Below are 19,366 nucleotides of genomic sequence, written 5' to 3' on the forward strand. Positions count from 1 at the left end.
AGTTTCCTGTAGGCATTTGTTCATTCACAGGTGGCTTTAAATACTTTCTTAGGACATGGAGAGTCAACAGTGAACAAGACTTCGCTCTCAGGAAGATTATGTCCTAGGGGAAGAGACAAGTATCAACAACAAACAAAAGCCCAATAATTATATTCTTATAACCTCAAATGAGGATAAAGGCTGTGATGTTCACTAAACCAGGGTGAGAGAATAGAGAGTGATGGTGACATTTTAGAGAAGAGTGTCAAGACAACCTTATTTAAAAACAGTTAACCTGCACAGTGTTCATTCAGAGTCAGGCAGTGTGCTGAGTGCTACAAAGTCACTAACTCCTGAAATGTTCATTCCCATTTCCAGATGGAAAAGTGGAGGCATAAAGAAGTTAGATAAATTGCCCGAAACCAGATCCTGAATGTAGGTCCAGAACGTTAGGCTCCAAAGTCATGTGCTCAACTATCAGATATGGGATGAATACTAATGGAAAGAATATTTTGAAGAGGGAAGACATCCTTTAAAGATCAATACCACCAGGTCTTTTTATTATAAGAGCCTCCAAATAAAATTTCCATGGAAAAGAACAATCACAGAGAACCTGAAAATATAGGTTCTTAGTAAGGTTTTATCATATAAGTATCTGTATCCCTGTCTATTTTTCACACTATATTTTCCAAAAGATAAACAAATCATGTGAAATATTAAGCAATTATTCAGTGTCTACTGAATAAATTGCACACTTACATTTACCTACTATGTACTAAACAGATAAAATATGCAGTTGATTGTTAGATGAGAAATATGTAATCTTAAGCAAATAAAAATTCTTGGCTAGTTTTTAATGGAAGAAACTGATTTCAGTTGCTAAAAGAGCAGTTTCTAGATTTATTTACTTTTTTTTTTTACTTTTCATTTTAAAAACAAAACAATAAAAATGATACAGAATTTTTAAAGAGGAAATTAACACGAGTTAATATATTGCATGTTGTTATCTTAAAAGTGGTGTTCAGATTACAAGATTTAGGCATGAAAAAATGACCAATCAAACAATAAAAAGATAAACTTTTAAGACAAGATCTCACTATGTAGTTCAGGTTGGCCTGAACTCACTATGCAGCCTTGGATGTATTCAAAATGACAATGATCCTCCTGTATCAGCCTTCCAAGTGCTAGGATTACAGGTGTGCATCACCAGGCCCAGCTCTAGATTTATTTCTATCTTAAAATATTTTAATTGCAAGATTATTATCAAAAGTTCTACTGTCCCCAATTGTATAGCCTCAAGAAGAAAATATTGCTAATTTATCATGATGAATATCCCACATGCAGGCTTTAAAATGTTGATTCCATAATGTAAATGGAGCAGAAGGAGAAAAATGTGAATAGAAGAGAAAAGCCTGTGTGATGGGTAATCTCAAAATAGAAATACACAATAGGATGATACTTGGAGTGAGATCTTAACATGTCTCAAGTAACAGGTTTGGTGTCTATGACAAGCAGTTAATTTGGTACATGGAGACACGCTGCTCTTGTAGACAATAAAGATTTTAAAGAAAGATTTGAAATGTTAACAATGTATTAGATGTGTAGTTCCCTAAATTTTATCTCCTTTTATGTACAGTTATATCGAATGATCTTATAAACATAGCTATATGAAACGATCTCATAAACATGGAATGTGATGCTCTTGAAGGATACATTTTGATATGGGGTACCCTAGCCTTTGATCATTCTTATTCACCTGCATATTAGCAGAAAGATAACTGAAATTAAATTTGTTAATTTAAAACAACAGAGTATAAATATCCTGGATATATGGAGGATGAAAGCCTAGTCCTGCCGAACTGTTCAGCTTTTCTTATCTGCTTACCAATGGACTTCCTGTCTGCCTTCCTAGGTTGTTCTATCACATCAAGCCACTTTTAAACTGAAACTCTCCTAGACTGCTTTCCACATAGCTCCACAAAATCCCTAGACTCTAGAGTCATGAAGCATAATATAATGCAGTAGGAAATATGTACTCTGGATAGTACAAACAGTTTATAAAACGTGGCATGCATGTGTATATGATGCTATAGTATGAACAACTGCCTACATAAGAAAAACAAAGGTTGAGCATCATGTGCCATGATATGAGAAATCGAACCTGATATCTGTAAAGGGAAGGGATTTCCAAGATGGCACTTTGGCCTCCAGAGATTTCCAGGTGGATAACTGGACTACTGATTCGATACACAATTTGAAAAAGAATTTGCAAAATTACATTTAAGGTTCTAGCTGATGATTTTCACTAATCAAAATAAACATAGGGAATACATCTTTCCTCAAAATGTCACAGATAGGAAGAGGAAAGCTTCAAAAGGCCCTAGAAAAATGATAGGGATTTTACAATAGCATGTGATTAGAAACAGAGCAGACTCTAGGTAGTTCTGCAAAATGAAGGAGCTAGTGGGAAATGCATCACTTGCTAGAGAAGACAGATGTAGAAGTGCACTGCTATAAATGTAAATGGGAAGTTACCTCTGTTTCACCTAGTGTGTGGCATTAACAGAGGATAGAAGCTGAATTAATAATCCTATCCCTCTCCTGCTGCACACAAAACCAAAACAACAACAAAAATCAAGGAATGACGTTTAGTAAAAAGCATATGAATGGCAAGTGTGAAGACTATAAAAATAGGTAAATATTAATACATAATTTTGAGCCTGGTTTGTATCATTTTCCTCCAAATGTTTCTTTCCTTATCTGAAATTTGGTCTCTCTGTCTCTGTCTCTGTGTCTGTCTGTCTATCTGTCTCTCTCTCTCTCTCTCTCTCTTTGAATTCTGTACGTCTAGTATGCTGCCTATAACAGAAGTAGAGTGAAGGTATGACTGCATTTCTTGATTGTAAGATCACCAAATAAGTGCCTCAAATTCTGTTTCACATTCAGCTTCCCTTGTAGGCCTCCTTCCACCCAGAAAGATCATGTACTACGAAAATGTCATAGGTGTCAGCAAATGAGCTAGTGAGCTCCTTATCCTGACTTATGAGCCCCTTGGCAAGTTGCTGTACTACCTATCTATTGCTGCATAACAGATAACCCTAAACTTGATTAACAAACATGCATTATTTCCCACTTCATGCAGGTGAGAAATTTGGGAGAGACTCAATTGGGTAACTCAGGCTCAGGATTCTTTAGGAAACTATAATCAAGCTGTCAATTAAGCTGTAAATGTCTGAAACCTTGACTGAAGCTGGAAGATGTGCTCCAAGCCCGCTTGTATGGTTATTGGTTGACTCCTGAAGATGTATTTCTAAGCTCACTCATATAGTTGCAGGCAGGCCTCTCTGAGTTTCTCGCTTTGTGTGTCTCTGCAGAGGCTGCCTGTGTTCCCTTAAGACATGGCAGGTAGTTTGTTCTCCTCTCAAGTCTTTCTCTAATCATGGAAACTGATTTCCCCCACGAAATGTGTAGTGATTTCAGTGATGACTCCAAAAACATATGTCCGTGTTCTGCACCCCAGAATCTATGAACAAGAACTTATTTGTTAAAGAATCTTTGTAGATGTAATTAATTTGAAGAACTTAAAACCTTGAGATCTTTAGTCAACTTTAAGTCCACTGAAAAGTTTCTATACAAAAGAAGAAGAAAACACAGAGGCACAGGGAAGACACAACATGAAGACAAAAGCAAAGATTAACTGATCATTAAAATTCCTATGAACTCCATCACACTCCCTACACATATGCATATATACATATATATAATAAGATTTATTCCCTTTCTATGTTTATTTTGATTAGTGAAAATCATCAGCTAGTTCATATATATATAATATATATATAATCATCAGTGCAGTTCATATATATATGAACTAAAATTGAACATTTGCAGCAAGTGGAAAATCCATAGACTTTCCTTATTGACACATTAGATAAGGTGATTACTAAAAAACTCAGTGGTAGAGTGCTTTCACTGTCTGCAGTGATTTTCTTCCAGAGAGCAGCATGACTCTTAGCCCAAATGTCCCTTCCTCGGAGAGGCCTTCCATGACCATCAGCCCTTGCACCCTGGCTGTCATTCTTTTGCCATGCTTTATTTTCATTATAGCCCTCACCACTGTGTGAGACACTTTCCTCTTATATAATCACCTGTCTGTGCCACAACCTAAGATCTAAGAGGACAGGGACCTAATGTGTCTTCTTCATGGTAGTCTTCTATGTTCTAGAAAAGCTCTGTGGCAGTCAGCACTCAATAAGCATAGGCTGAATAAGCAAATGAAATATACCAAGTTTTTTTTACAAATAATAATAGTCATATATCTCTCTGATGTCTTACAATATTAAAGAGTGATTCTCTGTATATTCCTTAATAGACTCTGAGATAGATATTACTACCCTAAATAATCATGGGTATGGAAACTCATGCTCAGAAGATAAAGAACTTTACCAACAATTAAGACTTTTTCCTCAAAAATTTTACATTGATGTTTAATGTTCTAGAGACAGAATCAATATTCTATAGGGTAGTTCTTCATTCCATCAATATTTTTTACTGGAAACACCTTTAATCAAATCACAAAGTGGTCTAATACTTAATCTTTAGAAGTAGTGATTCTTTACTAGGACAAATAATACATTTACAAATTGTTCTGTTGCCTACTTTTAAATCAAATAGTATGTGTTACTGATAGCTCAAGGAACATTATATTACAGGGAGGGGGGATAGTCATTTAACTCAGCACTCACTACTTATTCCAATAAATTTATCCTGCCATCTCCATGCCTTAACTGCTATGGCCCTGAAATTAACCTTTCCGATTTGCTTGTTTCTGACCTTAAAGCATCCTAAATTACTCAAAGCCACTCTGATGGCTTTAATTTATGAGAACACCTTCACACATTCATCTTTTAAATCCTGAAAATGATTATCCCTGCACAACAGTGGCTCTCTTTTTAATCTTAGCTGATAACTCTGATTAAACACATCCAAAGGCTGATTACCCCCACTGCAGTTAATGCCAGTGTCGCTGCTAACTACTTATTTCACAGTGGGAACTGCCTTCAAGAGCCCATTTACATTATTATCCAGAATTGATTTACACTGTGATTTCCCATTGATCATATAGGAAAAGAAGGTATAGACATTGTCCTCTGAAGCTCAGCTGCGATGGTAAATAATATATAAGCAAAGCACAGCTATTATTCCACACTTAGCTAGTAATGCAACAACATAAACACCAGTTGTTTTAGGCATGTAGCCACATTTTAAAGACATGAATTAGTATTAGAAGAGTTATTTTATCATGAAAGCATGGATTGTATGTTATCAGAATGGTCTAAAAGAAATATAATAATCAATGTGCAGGATACATGTGTGACACTGAGCACATTAGACCCTGTGCTTTCTTACTCAGCTAGAATCTTTCAGCAAGGAGCATGTTTGGTGTTGAGATAACAGATGTTAAAAGCAACAGCATTACTGGCTCTGGCCCTGAGGAATCAGGTAGTCCTCACCTAATGACAAAGGAGGAAAGGAGACAAAGACAATGTCATTAATTCCTCCAGTAAATATATACCAAGAACCAACTCTTGCATGAGTTACTATGTCAGATACCAAGAATCTCCTGGGATGAATGAGACTGATGTGACTCCTGTCCACTTTAAAACACTATTCTGTCTGAGAAAACAAGCAATGAACAAACATAAAAATATAGACCTTGTCTCCACCAATGAAAACACCATAGAGAAAATGAGGAGCATGTCAGAGTTCTCTTAAGTCAGTGACCCAAAAGGATGGAGGGCCAGGAATTTCTTGCTATTCAGAAGGCCCCCACTCTTGCCAGCAATATTCCTCACAGGTGAGCGTGCACAGTTACTAAGAGAATTTGTTAAGCCACAGTGTTTTGAATCAATCAGTCTTGAGGTTGGAGGAGGATGACTTCAGCCTGATATCTGTAATGAATTCCCAGGAGATGTTGGTGCTACTGTTGCTGCAGCAGTAGGTTTTATAAACTTTCTGCCCTCCCTACCTCCGCATTCATCATTAAGATCACGAAGATGATGCAATACATGAAATTGCTTAATATAAATGAAAGATGTGGTAATTATGGATTCAAACAGACTAACTTTTTAAAGTACTTCAAGAAAACGAACCAATCACTGTCAATTTTAGAAAGAACAATCCCATCCTCCATTTCTGGAGGTAAGATGATTTTATGTTCTTCAAAAGCCATTTTTTTCCTTCAAGTAACAGAAGTCATTTAATTATGGAAGGGGCTCATGAGAGCCCTCAGGTCTCCATCAAGGCTGGCAGAGTTGGACTCTTAGCAGTAGGCCTCCTCACTGCTTTCACAATCAGACACCTGCTGGGAGAGCCCACGACATCCAAAATCAGGTCACCCTTCACAGAGAACTGACTCAGAATCATCTGATGAGTTACCTATTCCAGAAATGAAATTTCTTCAGGCCTGCAGGACCCCTTTCAGCACATTAGCTAAGCCCACTGGAGAAAGCCAGAAGGAAAGATTTATTGCCCAAAACTCTGTTGTTTCAAACTAGTTCTCCCTTTAGAGACTTGACTTACTTCCTGGTTCCAGGCTCTACTGAGAAAAATAACTGTTTTGTTTCTTTGTTTGTTTGTTTTTGTTGTTTTTCAGGAATTATTTTTCAAGGTGACCTAATTATTTGAAAGATCAGGAGGGATTCAGATCATCTTCCTAAGAGGATTTTTTTTTCTTGAGGCAATAGAACTAAGGACTCTTCTCCAAAATAGATGGCAGGAACTTTTGTCAATTATGATATGATTAAATCACATTCATTTAATGAAAATATTTGAGCTTTGTGAATCTTTCCTCTTCCCTTTATTATAAGATTGCTATAGACCAGGAGTTGGCAAATTTTCTCTAGAAAGGGAAGCCAGTAAATGTTTTAGCCTTGTGACAATATAATCCCTGTACCAAATGCTCAGTTCAGTAACATGAATAAAAGCATACACAATATGTAAACAAGTGGGCATGGCTGTGCTTTAATAAAACTGTATTTACAAAAACAGGCAGCATATCTGGCTAATGCCTGCCATGATCATCTCCCTGGTTCAGGGGTGCTTGGCCACTGCCACACCTCTACATGGATTTAGTTTGTTATTGAAAGTAACAGATTTAACCTCTCTGTACCTAAATTTCCCTTTGTGGTAGAAGAAAATGTCATTATCTGTCATGTCACTTCTTCACAGGAATTTCAAAAAGACTGCTAAGCAAGTATTTAAAAGTACTATGTTTTCTTGATGAAGACTACAAAAAAGTACTAATTATTACCAACAGTACCTTTTAAGCTATCTCATCTGATTATTATTGCACCTGGAAATAGAATAAGGATTCCAATTCGTACCACTTATTCAGACATATTATCCTATGGTCACTCACCTGGAGTTTTCCTTCAAATGATTCATGAAAAACTGTGATTTGGATGCTAATACTACCCTCTGGTGATTTTAAAAAATTAAATTGAAGGAGTAAAAGAAATAGACTCTACAATTTTGTATATACAATTTTCCTTTTCATTTTCTTTTATGACTAGTCAGCCCTATGCCTGAAAGTAAAGAACATTAAAGAAATAGAATACACACATTAGCTATACTAAAAATCAAAGTTGATAAAGTATCTTTTTTCCCCTTACTAGGAGAAGTTGTAGTAAGAATAAATTTCTCAAGACACTTTGGAACTGGATATATGGTAAAAGTGTTATTTTTGGAAGTATAATATATAACTGAAACAAATTTCATCACTTCTTATGTCTTTTAACATAAATTTACTTTTACACTACATGTAATACCATTATTAACCAATTGCTTTTAGCAACTAATTCATATGACAGGTATTTCTGTAGTATACATTTTATATAAGGGACTCTATTAGAAAGGAAGAACATTTGCATATATAATACTACAAGGTGCTGTGAAGAGTCTCTGTATGTTAACTTGCAGTTTTATGGAATCTCAAGAAAAAAGTCACTTTTGGTGATGAGGACTTGTTTTGTGGCAAAAGGGATACTTGAAGAGTTTAGAATATAGATGGAAAGTATCAAAGAAAGAGTTTTCTAGATAGTCCCAAATATGTATTTGTTGAACAGACATACACTACTATGGTAATTCATATCATACAAAAGGTTGTAAGTAGTTCCAGGTATGGCAGTACATCAGAGAAGGCCCAGACCAGTCAGACTACAAGGCTACATTTAAGGAAAAAGTCATCAAAGAACTTTAAAAGGATTAAAGGTAGTTTTAATTTACTTAACAAACATCTTTCAAGCCTCAATTATGTGTCAGACATTCTTAGGAACATTAATAAAGGAAAAAGACATATCCTAAAAATCTCTACCCTTATTTTGTGTTATGGAGAGACTGATAAAAGATATAAATAATACAGTATAAATGAAGCAAATAATCAACTATAAACAGGTGGTTAAGATGATACCTGAGATCTTATTAGAACATACGAGCAAACTATATGGGTATCTGGAAGAGTTGAATTCTAGGCAGAAGAAATGCTAGTGCAGAAATATTGAGGATCAAAAAAGCAGTCTGTGTGAGTGAGGGAGAGTACAAAACTACACAATGTCAGAAAGGAAAAGGTCATGTCATGTTGAGCCTTGCAGGCAAGTGTAAGGACTCTGGATAAAGGTGTGTTAACCCTCCTAGGACTGTACACAAGGGACTGCAGGACAGAAAGTACTAGATGCAGAGGCATAGTTAAAAACCTATTTTCCAGGAGAAAAGGTTCTAAAACAATTCATTCATATGATCATTCACGTACGTTCATTCAGTCTATAGTTAGGAGACACTATTGTAGACATTGACACTAGACTGTGACTGAGACTGACAAATCTCAGTTACATGAAGCTAATCATTATTCTGGTGGAATGCTGATTGCATAAACTGAAACATCTCACATGTTGACAAGCTTCTAAAAAGCTACAGAAGATGAAATTTTATTATGAATCCAAAAAATACCTCAAATTATAGAAGAGATGAATCCCCTAAATTCACTTACATAAATAGTCCTTTGTCTACTTCCTTAGCAATAACTTTTAATGAAATATTGACCAATATTATTATCAGTTAATATTGCTTTTGAGAAAAATTATTGGATATATTTTCATCAAAAATATTATTCAAAATATTCTAAGTAGGGAAGAAAAACTGAGTATACGGGGCTTATCACTCCACCAATCACATGTCGTAGAACACAGACTACAAATATAAGGTAATTCAAACACAACCACTCATAAGTAGATTACTTTATCAAGCATAAAAGAAGTAAAGATCATTCCAAAATGACCAAGTTTGTCTGTGGCCCAGACAAAAGCTTTTCTAAACGAATTGCTGATGCATGAAGATATTATCACCTGTGGCTGGATGACTAGCTTTACTACCCCTATAATGATAAACCTGCTGTCTCAGAGGACAGATAGGAATCAGTCTTTGTTGTCAAACTGTCATAGAATTATTAAATATAGAGGGGAAAAATGATCCAAACAGTATATAATGAGCTTCCTTTTCATTTTCTTACTACAAAAGCACATCTGTGGATTGTTAATGACTCTGAAATGGATGAATCAAATTGATGAGAAAGAAACACATCTCTCAAGGATAGGAAAAAGGAAAATGAACACATACAATGTTTATAAAACACAGTTTAAAATATAAGGGCTTATTAAAGTACTGTGAAATACTGCAAAATCACACGCAAAGATAAGCTATTACTGTTTGTTTCTTATTCCTTTCCTTTATGCTTTTAATATCAATTAATAATCTTCTTAAAATATACAGTAAAGAAATACCAAGATGACTTTTTCTCAGTCTTTATGTCTTTTATGAGGTGGCAATGCCATGCTAGTCAGCTAATTTCTATTCTGTCAGATAAGTTTTTATTAAGCATGTCCCATGGCCTGCATGACAGAAGAATATGTATCAAGCTCCCATTATTTCAGTACATCTGTGCCACAACCTGCACAGTCAGCAGGGTCCTGAGAGGGAGGGATGGGAGACAGTAAAAAACTAGATACACACTAAAAGGAAAGCTGGACTGGGTGGGACCCGACTTCCCTAAGGGAGAGGTAGCAACAGCCTACACAGTCTGTGTCTTTAATTATACACAGTGAAAATGGGGGAAGCACACAACAGGGTTGAAAGTGCACAGTCTCAGTGTTTTGCTGAGAACACTGAAAATGAAACGTGCTCAGGGATGTCTGTGCTGCAGTCAACAGGAGGGAGCACCAGGGCCAGACACCTGCTGGACTGGCCTTGCTGTAGTCCCAGTAATGTGTTCACATGGCTGGCCTCTGTTGCACCAAGTTCTAAGGGCTGGCTTTGCCCCATCCCTGAATGTATGGTCAAGTCCTGTGGACTGACCTTCTACTTCTACAGTTCTTGTATCACCAAGATCACATGAATATTACACCTGAGTTTAAAGATGTGACCAATCACAGGACTTATGCAAACTCAAGTAGTAGATTATTGATTTTTGTACCTCAGTGCCTAGTATTGTGTAAGTCTTCCATAAACCTGAAATAAAATAAATTACATTCAAAGGAAGTAGAATGATGTATTCTGAGGGATGTCAGATGGCAGTAAGTGCATCAAAAATATTATCACATTTCTAACCCATATAATAGAGCTATTTTGTTATATGAGTTATCTGTGTTTAGAAAGCTCAGAGTTGGAAAATTTGGATTTATGTTTTAATAATAAGAAAGCATTGAATCATTGTGAACCTGGCTTATAACTGGGTTTAAGGATAGATGCAAATCTGAAAACAGTCAATAATCTGCTCATTCTCAGAGTATGTAGGTTAGCTGCAGCATAAAGATAGCACAGTGTTAGAAAGAAAAAAGGGATCAACATTTGGAAGCATGCAGCTATATAATTCTGTAGAGGGAAAGTGCCTTTAACATGCAGATCATGAGCTCTGAGAGTCACAGGGAGAACAGCTGTAAACACCATTGTCCACACAGGGTTTATTCGACATAAGTATATATCCCAAGGAGTAATGATAGGCCACTTAGCACATGATTTGACTCTTTCAATACTTTGTTAAAAACACAAATAATGAAAAATGAGAAATTATCAGAGGGTAAATTAAATAGTATATTTTGACATTTTTCACTAGCAACTTGCTACAAGCTATATAGAATGTAGTATTATGTTTATAAAAAGAAGTATTATTTTAATATGTCATTCTTTACTAAATATCCACAAATTTAAAATATTTTGCAAGTAGCATTTAGAATCACACTATCTCCCCATTCACACATAGCCATGGAAAATTCAGTCTAAAATTACCTGTCTATACAGAATCTAAACATTATCTTATAAGCTGTGTTAAAAATTTTTAACCACTTTTTGTCTCTTAATTTAAAAAATTAGCTTTATTTTTATGTAAATTGTATTTACTGACCTGGGCAGTATCCTAAAAACCAAGTGAATGGAATAATCAATAAAATGGTGTCTCAATTTATGGGTCAATGCATGTATTAATGGAACAATGAAATCCCTGCTCCCATTCTGAAGCCCTTGAAGATTATGTGATTAGAATAGCTGCACTTTTAACCAGTTTCTTTCTTAGTTTTTTATTCTATACCACCCATGCTAGTTGGTTAAATGACTAAACAACAAGGTCAATCAAATGCAATGCTTCTCTCTATTCAAATATAATGGAAATTTTGACCATTCCATATTCAAAGAGCAAATACATTCTCACAGTGACAAACACATTCCACTGACTTTTCCTGAGAGCAAAGTGTGACAGATGCCTTGGCTGTAATTGCCAATCAGCCTTTACATGGCAGCTGAAAATACAATACATCACTTTGATCTCCTCTGCTCTAAACGCATCCACAATCAAGAAACCTGAACAAGGAATAAGAAATTGGCATCCTTTCCAGAAGCTGTCACTTGCAGCACTTAAATACTGTAATGTATATTTTGCTCATTTTCATTTCCATGTTTCAGAGACACTCTGTTAAAGACATGAACAAAAAATCAACTACAGTTTTATATACACACACGTACACACAATCTGACTATAAGCACTATTAATTAAACATTACCACCATCATTTCATTTTCTAATTTTGCACTCAAGGAATTTAACAGGTAAGAGTTCTCATATGAGTTTATAACAGTGTTCCAAAAAGTTGTGCTCACGTTTTGCAGGCAGGTCATAGCCACAGGTGATTTTTGCATGTCCAGTCTCACAGCCATTCAGGTTACGGCATTCTGCCAGCAAACAGGGGCCAGCTGCTCTGTGAATGCAGCCATCCACTAGAAGAGGGAGAGAGAGACAGCGGCGGGGGGGGGGGGGGGGAGGAGGCAGAGAAGAAGAGAGGAGAGAGAGAGAGAGAGAGAGAGAGAGAGAGAGAGAGAGAGAGAAGTTAGTCTATATTTGACCTTTTGGAAATAAATATAAAAAAAGAAAAGGAAGTTAAGTTTCCTCTGGAAACCTATAACTCTATGGAAGAAAACCTGTGGTGCAAATCGTGTGTGTGTACCAGTGTGCGTATGTTTGTGTTTGGTTTCTGTGGTAAGCATGAGTAGAAGAATCATGATGGAAGTGATTGTAGGCAACCGTTAAACAAATTCTTTTGTTTAGAGAGTTCTATATATGTTGTATTTTCCATTTTTACTTCTGTAAACACTCCTCCAACACCCAATTTTATATTATAAACTCAATGTCACTAAACATAAGGCTAGAAAGAAAGGCTAAAAACAATCTCTTGTGAGCTGTTAAGTTTTAGCTCTAGCACGGCACAAGTTTTAGAAGAAAAGAGGTCTGGAGCAAAGAAAGGCATTCTGAAACATTTGTAGTCACCTCAAAAGTGAGTTGCCAAAATTAAAGCTACCCAAATAAAAAACAAATCTCTTCATAGTTTTCCCTCACAGAAGCACAATGGAAAAATGCAGGGTGCTAGATAATACACAAAGGTATATTAGATCTTCACAAACATCCAAAAGACCACTCCAACTTATGTGGCAGAGATTAAAATAGAACTGCTACAGTTCATCCTACTCTACTAAATTAGCAGATTTCAGCCCTCAACTACCTCAGGTGCCATCCATTTTCTGGCTTCTCATTTGGATTCCCTTCACATTGATCTTTCATAGTGAGAACCACCCTTGAAAACTGAAGTCTAATGTCACCAGAAATTAGAAATGTCTGTCACTGAATTTGAGGTGATTGTGCAAGTATAGGGCTAAAACACCACATGCATATAAAGGGGGAACTGAGAATTTGGGTGTTTGATTATCATTGAATAGGGCCCATGAAGAAAAAAGAAATGAAAGATTGCAAACCAAGAGAATGAGAAAGAAGAAAGTAATAGTAATTTGCAAAGTGAAAACTGGCCAGATTTTAGAGGTCTGAGTGCTTGCCCCTCCATCCCCAGTCCATAACACCATATAAGTGATCATTTCCTTTAATTATTATTATATTTAGAGCAGAAGTTCAATGTTGGACGTCATTGGCCTGAGAGAAATATAACTTCTCTAATGTTTAAGTTGGTTTCTATTGCCATCAACTAGCTTGGAGGTATCACTTTTGGCAAAGTTAAAGCTGGGGAAACAAGCTTATCTGGTCTTTACCATATCACATGTATAGAAAGTTTATAAATCAAAATGAATTTACTCCAAACTTTTCTAGTCTGCAGTGTTTTACAGAACCTAGGTTGAAATACAGACTCTTTATTGGCCATGTGATGTTACAAGCTCCAATTTTCTTAAAAACCAGAGTCACTAAAGGTACTGCCACACAGTGGTGCACGGAATTTAAATAATATTGTGCATAGGGGCCTCTGGCGTATCGCCTAATCCAATATTATGTGTCGTATTGATGATAGTTACTTTAAATATCCTAACAAAATTTGGAAATAACTCTTCTCCTTGTTTGAAAATGGGAAATGTAAGGAAGCAAGAATATGGAAACTACCATTCACTCTGCTACCCAGCGAACTCTTCAGCATGCTGATGAGCATTCGCTATTTGTGCACACATAAATTCAAAATAGCTTTTCTCGTATAGGAAAAGATTTTTTTAATTTTAAAGATAATAAAATCCAACAAAACAAAAGAGAACGAAGCCAACCAAAACATACAACAAAGGATTGAAAAAATTTTAATTTTTTCAATTAACAACTTTATTTTTAAAATTTAGCATAGGATATGCTTTGAGCTCATGATACTTAGTGAAATAAATGAGACACACACATTTAAATATCATATAGCTTCTCTTGTATAAGAAACCCAAAGTATGAATAATCTAAGGAGCAAAATAAAAAATAGATCATAGGAATTAGGGAAGTAGACATTTTACAAGTAAGTAGAAGACCTAGAGATGAAGAAAGAGAAGAGAAAAGAAGAAATAGACGTAAAACGGATTACGATACATGATATGTAGATGTGCAAAATTCCCAGGATGAATGTAATTATTGTGTATCTAAACATGTACTAATAAAATTATATTAAATTATCAGACATACAAGAGATATATGTATAAGAATGCACAGTCGATTTTAACAGTGAAAACTTGAAATTACTCAAGTGCTCACCAGTAGGAAACTTATCAGTCAATAAAAGCTTTATTGATAGAAGTATAATTTAGTTACTAAAAAGAATAGACCAAGCCAGGTGCAGTGACACATGGCTGTAATCCCAGCACTTGGGAAACTGAGGAAGGAGGATCATTGTAAGTTTGAGACCAGCCTGAGCTACAAAGTGAGCTCAAGGCCAGTCTGAACTACATAGTGAGACCCTGTCTCAAAAAGACAAAAAAGAAAAGAAAAGAAAAAAAGAATAGACCAACTGTACACGTAAACAGACTCCTAAACATGAAAAGATTTCTAAATGATCACCGGGCGTGGTGGCTCATGCCTGTAATCCCAGCACTCGAAAGGCTGAGGCAGGAGGATCGTTGGGAGTTCGAGACCAACCTAGGCTACAAAGTGAGCTCAAGGCCAGCCTGAACTGCACAGCAGACTCTGTCTCAAAAAGACAAAAAAAAAAAAAAAAGATTTCTATGTGAAAATGCCAGATTTATAAGGGTATATGGAGTATTATCACAATTTTAGTTATATTCATGTTCACATGTATGAATATACATATGTGTATGTACTAGAAATCTATATATCTTTGGTTATGGGATTATGGCATAAGAAGAGGGTTGAGACTTAGAAACAATTTATGTCTTAATTTCTCTGAATTCTAGAAAAAAGCTTCAAAAAGTAGTTTTATGAATGGGTTTCTCTGTAAAATGACAATTACTTAGTTTGAAATGGATAACTAAAATATGATTTGCTGGTGTACTTAATTATAAATTGTCAAATATGGTCTGTATTATTTAGATTGCAGCCTAATACAGTTTGAAAATAGCTAGTTCTTAAAATCTTTGTGGTTGCACCATTATTCAAGACTGCTAGGGCAATGCATGTCTAGCTGAAGCAATATGTAATAATAATGACTGCAGTTTAAAAGTATTGAATATAGCCATATGCCAGGCACTATATTGAGAACCACTTTTTAACGTAAACACTAAGTTTATTATCTTTATTTCATGAGAGCTTTGATGTTAGCAACTTGTTTACATTCACAAAGAATCGGCAATATGATTGAAAACCCAAATTTGTCTGATGGAGCAACCATGTCTTACCATTATTATTCACTTCCTTGGGTCTCCAGTCCAGGTCTTATGTGAGTTCCTGAATTTAACTTACTGAACCATTATGCTAAATTTTTTATTTTCATTCATTATATTTGTGACTCGTACTTGCAATCAAAAATTTTGCTTAATACGTTTGCAATCAATAGAAATTGCAGTCATTGAGGGGAATTGGTACATATACATGGCACAGATGTGAAGTGTGCAGTTTTGATGCATTTTAACAAATGTGCATGTTTGTGTTGCTGTAATGTCTGTAAAGATCCTAAACATTTCAACCTAAAAAATTTCTTCCATGTCCTTTTCATCCAAATTCCTTTCTCACCACCCACAGAGTCTCCTTATTTTGATTTCAATGACCACTGCTAAGTTTTAGATGTATATAACATTAAACTTCAACCAGAGGGCCTATTGTGTTTTACTCCTCATTTTCTTTAACATCATTTTTGTTATATGTATTAAGACATGTAACATGTTTATTTTTTAACATTCCACTGTTGAATATACCATAAGGTTATTTATAGTTTCAGTTATTAAAAATAAATCTGCATACTGTACAAATTTTTTGTGGCTATGCTTTCATTCTCTTAGGCTTGTTAATGAAATTTCTGATATTGTATATATTTTATTTATCAAGAACTAACATGGCTTTCCCAAATTGATTATACCAGATTTTACATATCCCCAGCAATGTTTGAGTGTTCAAATTTTGGCATTTTTTAAGTTTGGTCAGCTTTTTTAATGTTAGCAATTCCGATAGCAAAAAAAAAAAAAAAAAAAAAAAAAAGGATTAATTTACATTCTTCTGATAACTAATGGTGTTCAGTATCTTGCCAAGGGGTTATGGGCCATTCATCTACTTCTTCTGGGAAGTGTTCCTTCACATCTTTTACTCATTTTTATTATCTCATTATTACTGAGCTGTGTTAAATCTGCTATTCATTTCACTCATTTTTTATTTTCAAAATTTTGGTTCTTGAAATTTCTATGTTTTCTTCTGTTTTCATATCAATTTTAACATTTCTCATCTCCCCAATCATTTTATGTATCCTGTCATGTAATTTCCATAACAGATTTTGTATAATGATTTTAAAGTCTAGATCTGCCAATTCCAATATCCAGGTCGGCATTAGGTCTGTTTCTCTTGACCCATTTTTCACTTACCTCTAGGTCATACTTTCTTGTTTCTTTGCATATATAGTAACTGCTGATGGCCTACTGTAAATTAAGAACAGTACATTGTAGGAACTTTGCATTTTCTCATTTTCCTCCAGACTACATTGAAGTTTGCTCCAGCAGGCAGGTAAATTAACTATCCAGTAATATGGAGTCTGTATTAAGATTGGTCTATTTCGTTTTTTTTCCTAATACTAGAATGTATTCTTTGGACCTAAAGTATGCTCATTCTGGGGTATCAATTGAAAACCAAAGGTGTTAGGCAAGACCCAGTAACTTGGGAATGGAAAGATTAAAATTCCAAAACATATGTACCTGCAGGAGGAAGCTGCTAGATTCATTATTCAGTTCTTTTAGCCTTATACTGTGTTCTTCTTGAACTTCTTGAAATCTTTCACTGAACATGTTTAGTTCAAGTCTCAGCTATGGATTAGAAAGGTATTTATTTGCAGATTTCTCTGTGACTCTCTCTAGGGTCCCCTCTTCAATTCATAGTTATGACAACTTCGTACTTAATTCTTCACATAATGAAACTGTTTGACTCTTATTAGCCCACTTGCTCATGTGGAGTAGAGAGGGGCCCTTCAAGGTCAAAGCCATTTTGTCTCTTATGTAGTTCTCACCAATGTGCTTCCTATCTGTCAAAGGCAGAATCACCATTCATTTAATTGTACCTTGAGTTGCTTCCTAGTATTAAAAGAGTTTCTGCTATTGCTTACATTTTGTTAAGAATTTATAATTATATGGAAAGTAATTCTGAGGCAAGCTGTGCTTCCTTTGTAGTCAGAGGTTGTGAGGAGAACAATTAGAATCAGGACACAGAATTTATAATATTATTTTATGATGGTCACCCAGAGTTAACACAAAAAAGTTCAGGAAATCTGTTTAACACACTAAAGATATAGAGTATTCAGCCAAGGGCCTGGATCCCATAGCAATGTCCTGCATGAGTCCAGACGAAGACCTAGAGCCCATGACAATGCCTCCCATGAGTCCAGCTGGAATCTAGAGCCCACCAGAAGGACTCACCAGTCTCTTTTATGGATCCATGCTTGGAAGGCTCAAAGGTCAGTGGTGGAAGCTAGAAAGTCTATGCCAGTGGGATGAAGGAGCTGTGCTGGTAGATTGAGGGTTCTACACTGGAGCCAAGAATTCATGTTCATAATAAGAATAAAGACTGTCCTGAAAAGCACCATAGCCATCCTCGGTGACATGGAGGTCCTGATCTCCTCCAACAATAGGAACAGTTGAATACATGCCAGAAATCCAGCATGACAAGTTGCTCCTGGGGATTAAACAACACACATTTTCCCCTCTAGATCCGGGAAGTGATGCTCGATGGAAGGACTAGAGCTCCTTCAAAATGAATCGCAGCCACTCTCACAAACAAGGTCCTGAGCTCTAATGACAATGGTTGAACTCACACTGAGGAAGCTAGTCATGATGAGCTCCTCCAGGAGAATCAAGAGCTCAAACAGCAACACTTAGAGAAACCCACAATGCCTAGCTTTTCCTTCTCTACATATCCATTTATGCTGGCAACTTCTTCTGGTAGAACATCTATGCTCAGTACCATGGTGATTTAATTCTGCTGGCATTAAGTGGACCACCAGTTTTTAATCCATAACAGTTTTCAAGATCAGAAGCTGACATTACCTACCAGTGGTGGTGAACCTATGGCACATGCGACACAGCAGGCTGTTTGTTATCAATGGAAGTTCTAAAAGATTTACCATCACTGCTACATATCATATCTTTCATCAGCTAAAATCATCTCATGTTATTTTAGAAGTATATTGTGCCATTGGGGGGGGATGTATATGATTAAAGGCAACCGTAATATAAATTATATCAACTTTTGTGTATGTCTTTGAAAGAAAAGAATAATATCCTATATATGCAAACTTAACATGAGTAAAAATTCTTTTATTTAGTGTCACTTCTTTTGTTAAACTTACTCAAATCAGAATTTAGAACTCACAGATTCAGAAAACTCACTCACTTTTCTCAGCTCTAGCTCAGCATGCTGGAAAAGTTTCTCTTTAGAGAAACAATAGATTAACTTTTACTATATAAAACTGCTAAGATTATGCAATGTTTATGACAATAACTTGCCTTCAATAATATATTCACTTTTATTAAAAATGTTAAATGATAATTTCCATTCAACTTTATAACTGCTTTTTTTTAAACAACATATTCAAGATTTATTACTGGAGGAAGGCACTATTTTAGATAAATTCATTTCCCTAGGTTTGTCTTGAGTCCCTTATCAGGCTAGAATCTGAAGACTAAGTGAACACCCCAACCTGCTCCTACTTATTCAAATTAGTGATCCTATTTTTTTGTAAATGAAACCATACTAATACAAGATAAAGCCTGAGGACTTTCTAGAAACTGCCTGAGGCGTGATCAGCTAATCCTGGAGTGAGTACTGAGGTCAGTCACCCCCAGGACTACTTTTCGTCAAGGCTAAAGGGAGTATAGCCATGGTGCCATCTAAACACCAG

At 35.7% G+C, this 19,366-nt stretch overlaps 1 protein-coding gene across 2 annotated transcripts in view; it reads right to left on the minus strand.

The window, feature by feature from the left end:
- Positions 1-19,366, minus strand: part of Macrod2 (mono-ADP ribosylhydrolase 2) — a 1,970,011-nt gene that overhangs the window by 1,264,947 nt on the left and 685,698 nt on the right. For both annotated transcript variants that reach the window (XM_063248672.1, XM_063248671.1), the window contains exon 5: positions 12,180-12,296. In XM_063248672.1, coding sequence (XP_063104742.1) covers positions 12,180-12,296 — 117 coding nt within the window. The remainder of the gene's footprint in view (positions 1-12,179; positions 12,297-19,366) is intronic.

This window comes from Cavia porcellus, unplaced genomic scaffold (assembly GCF_034190915.1).
Source record: "Cavia porcellus strain 051 isolate PalLab524CR breed Dunkin Hartley unplaced genomic scaffold, mCavPor4.1 scaffold_5, whole genome shotgun sequence".
Classification (NCBI taxonomy): domain Eukaryota; kingdom Metazoa; phylum Chordata; class Mammalia; order Rodentia; family Caviidae; genus Cavia; species Cavia porcellus.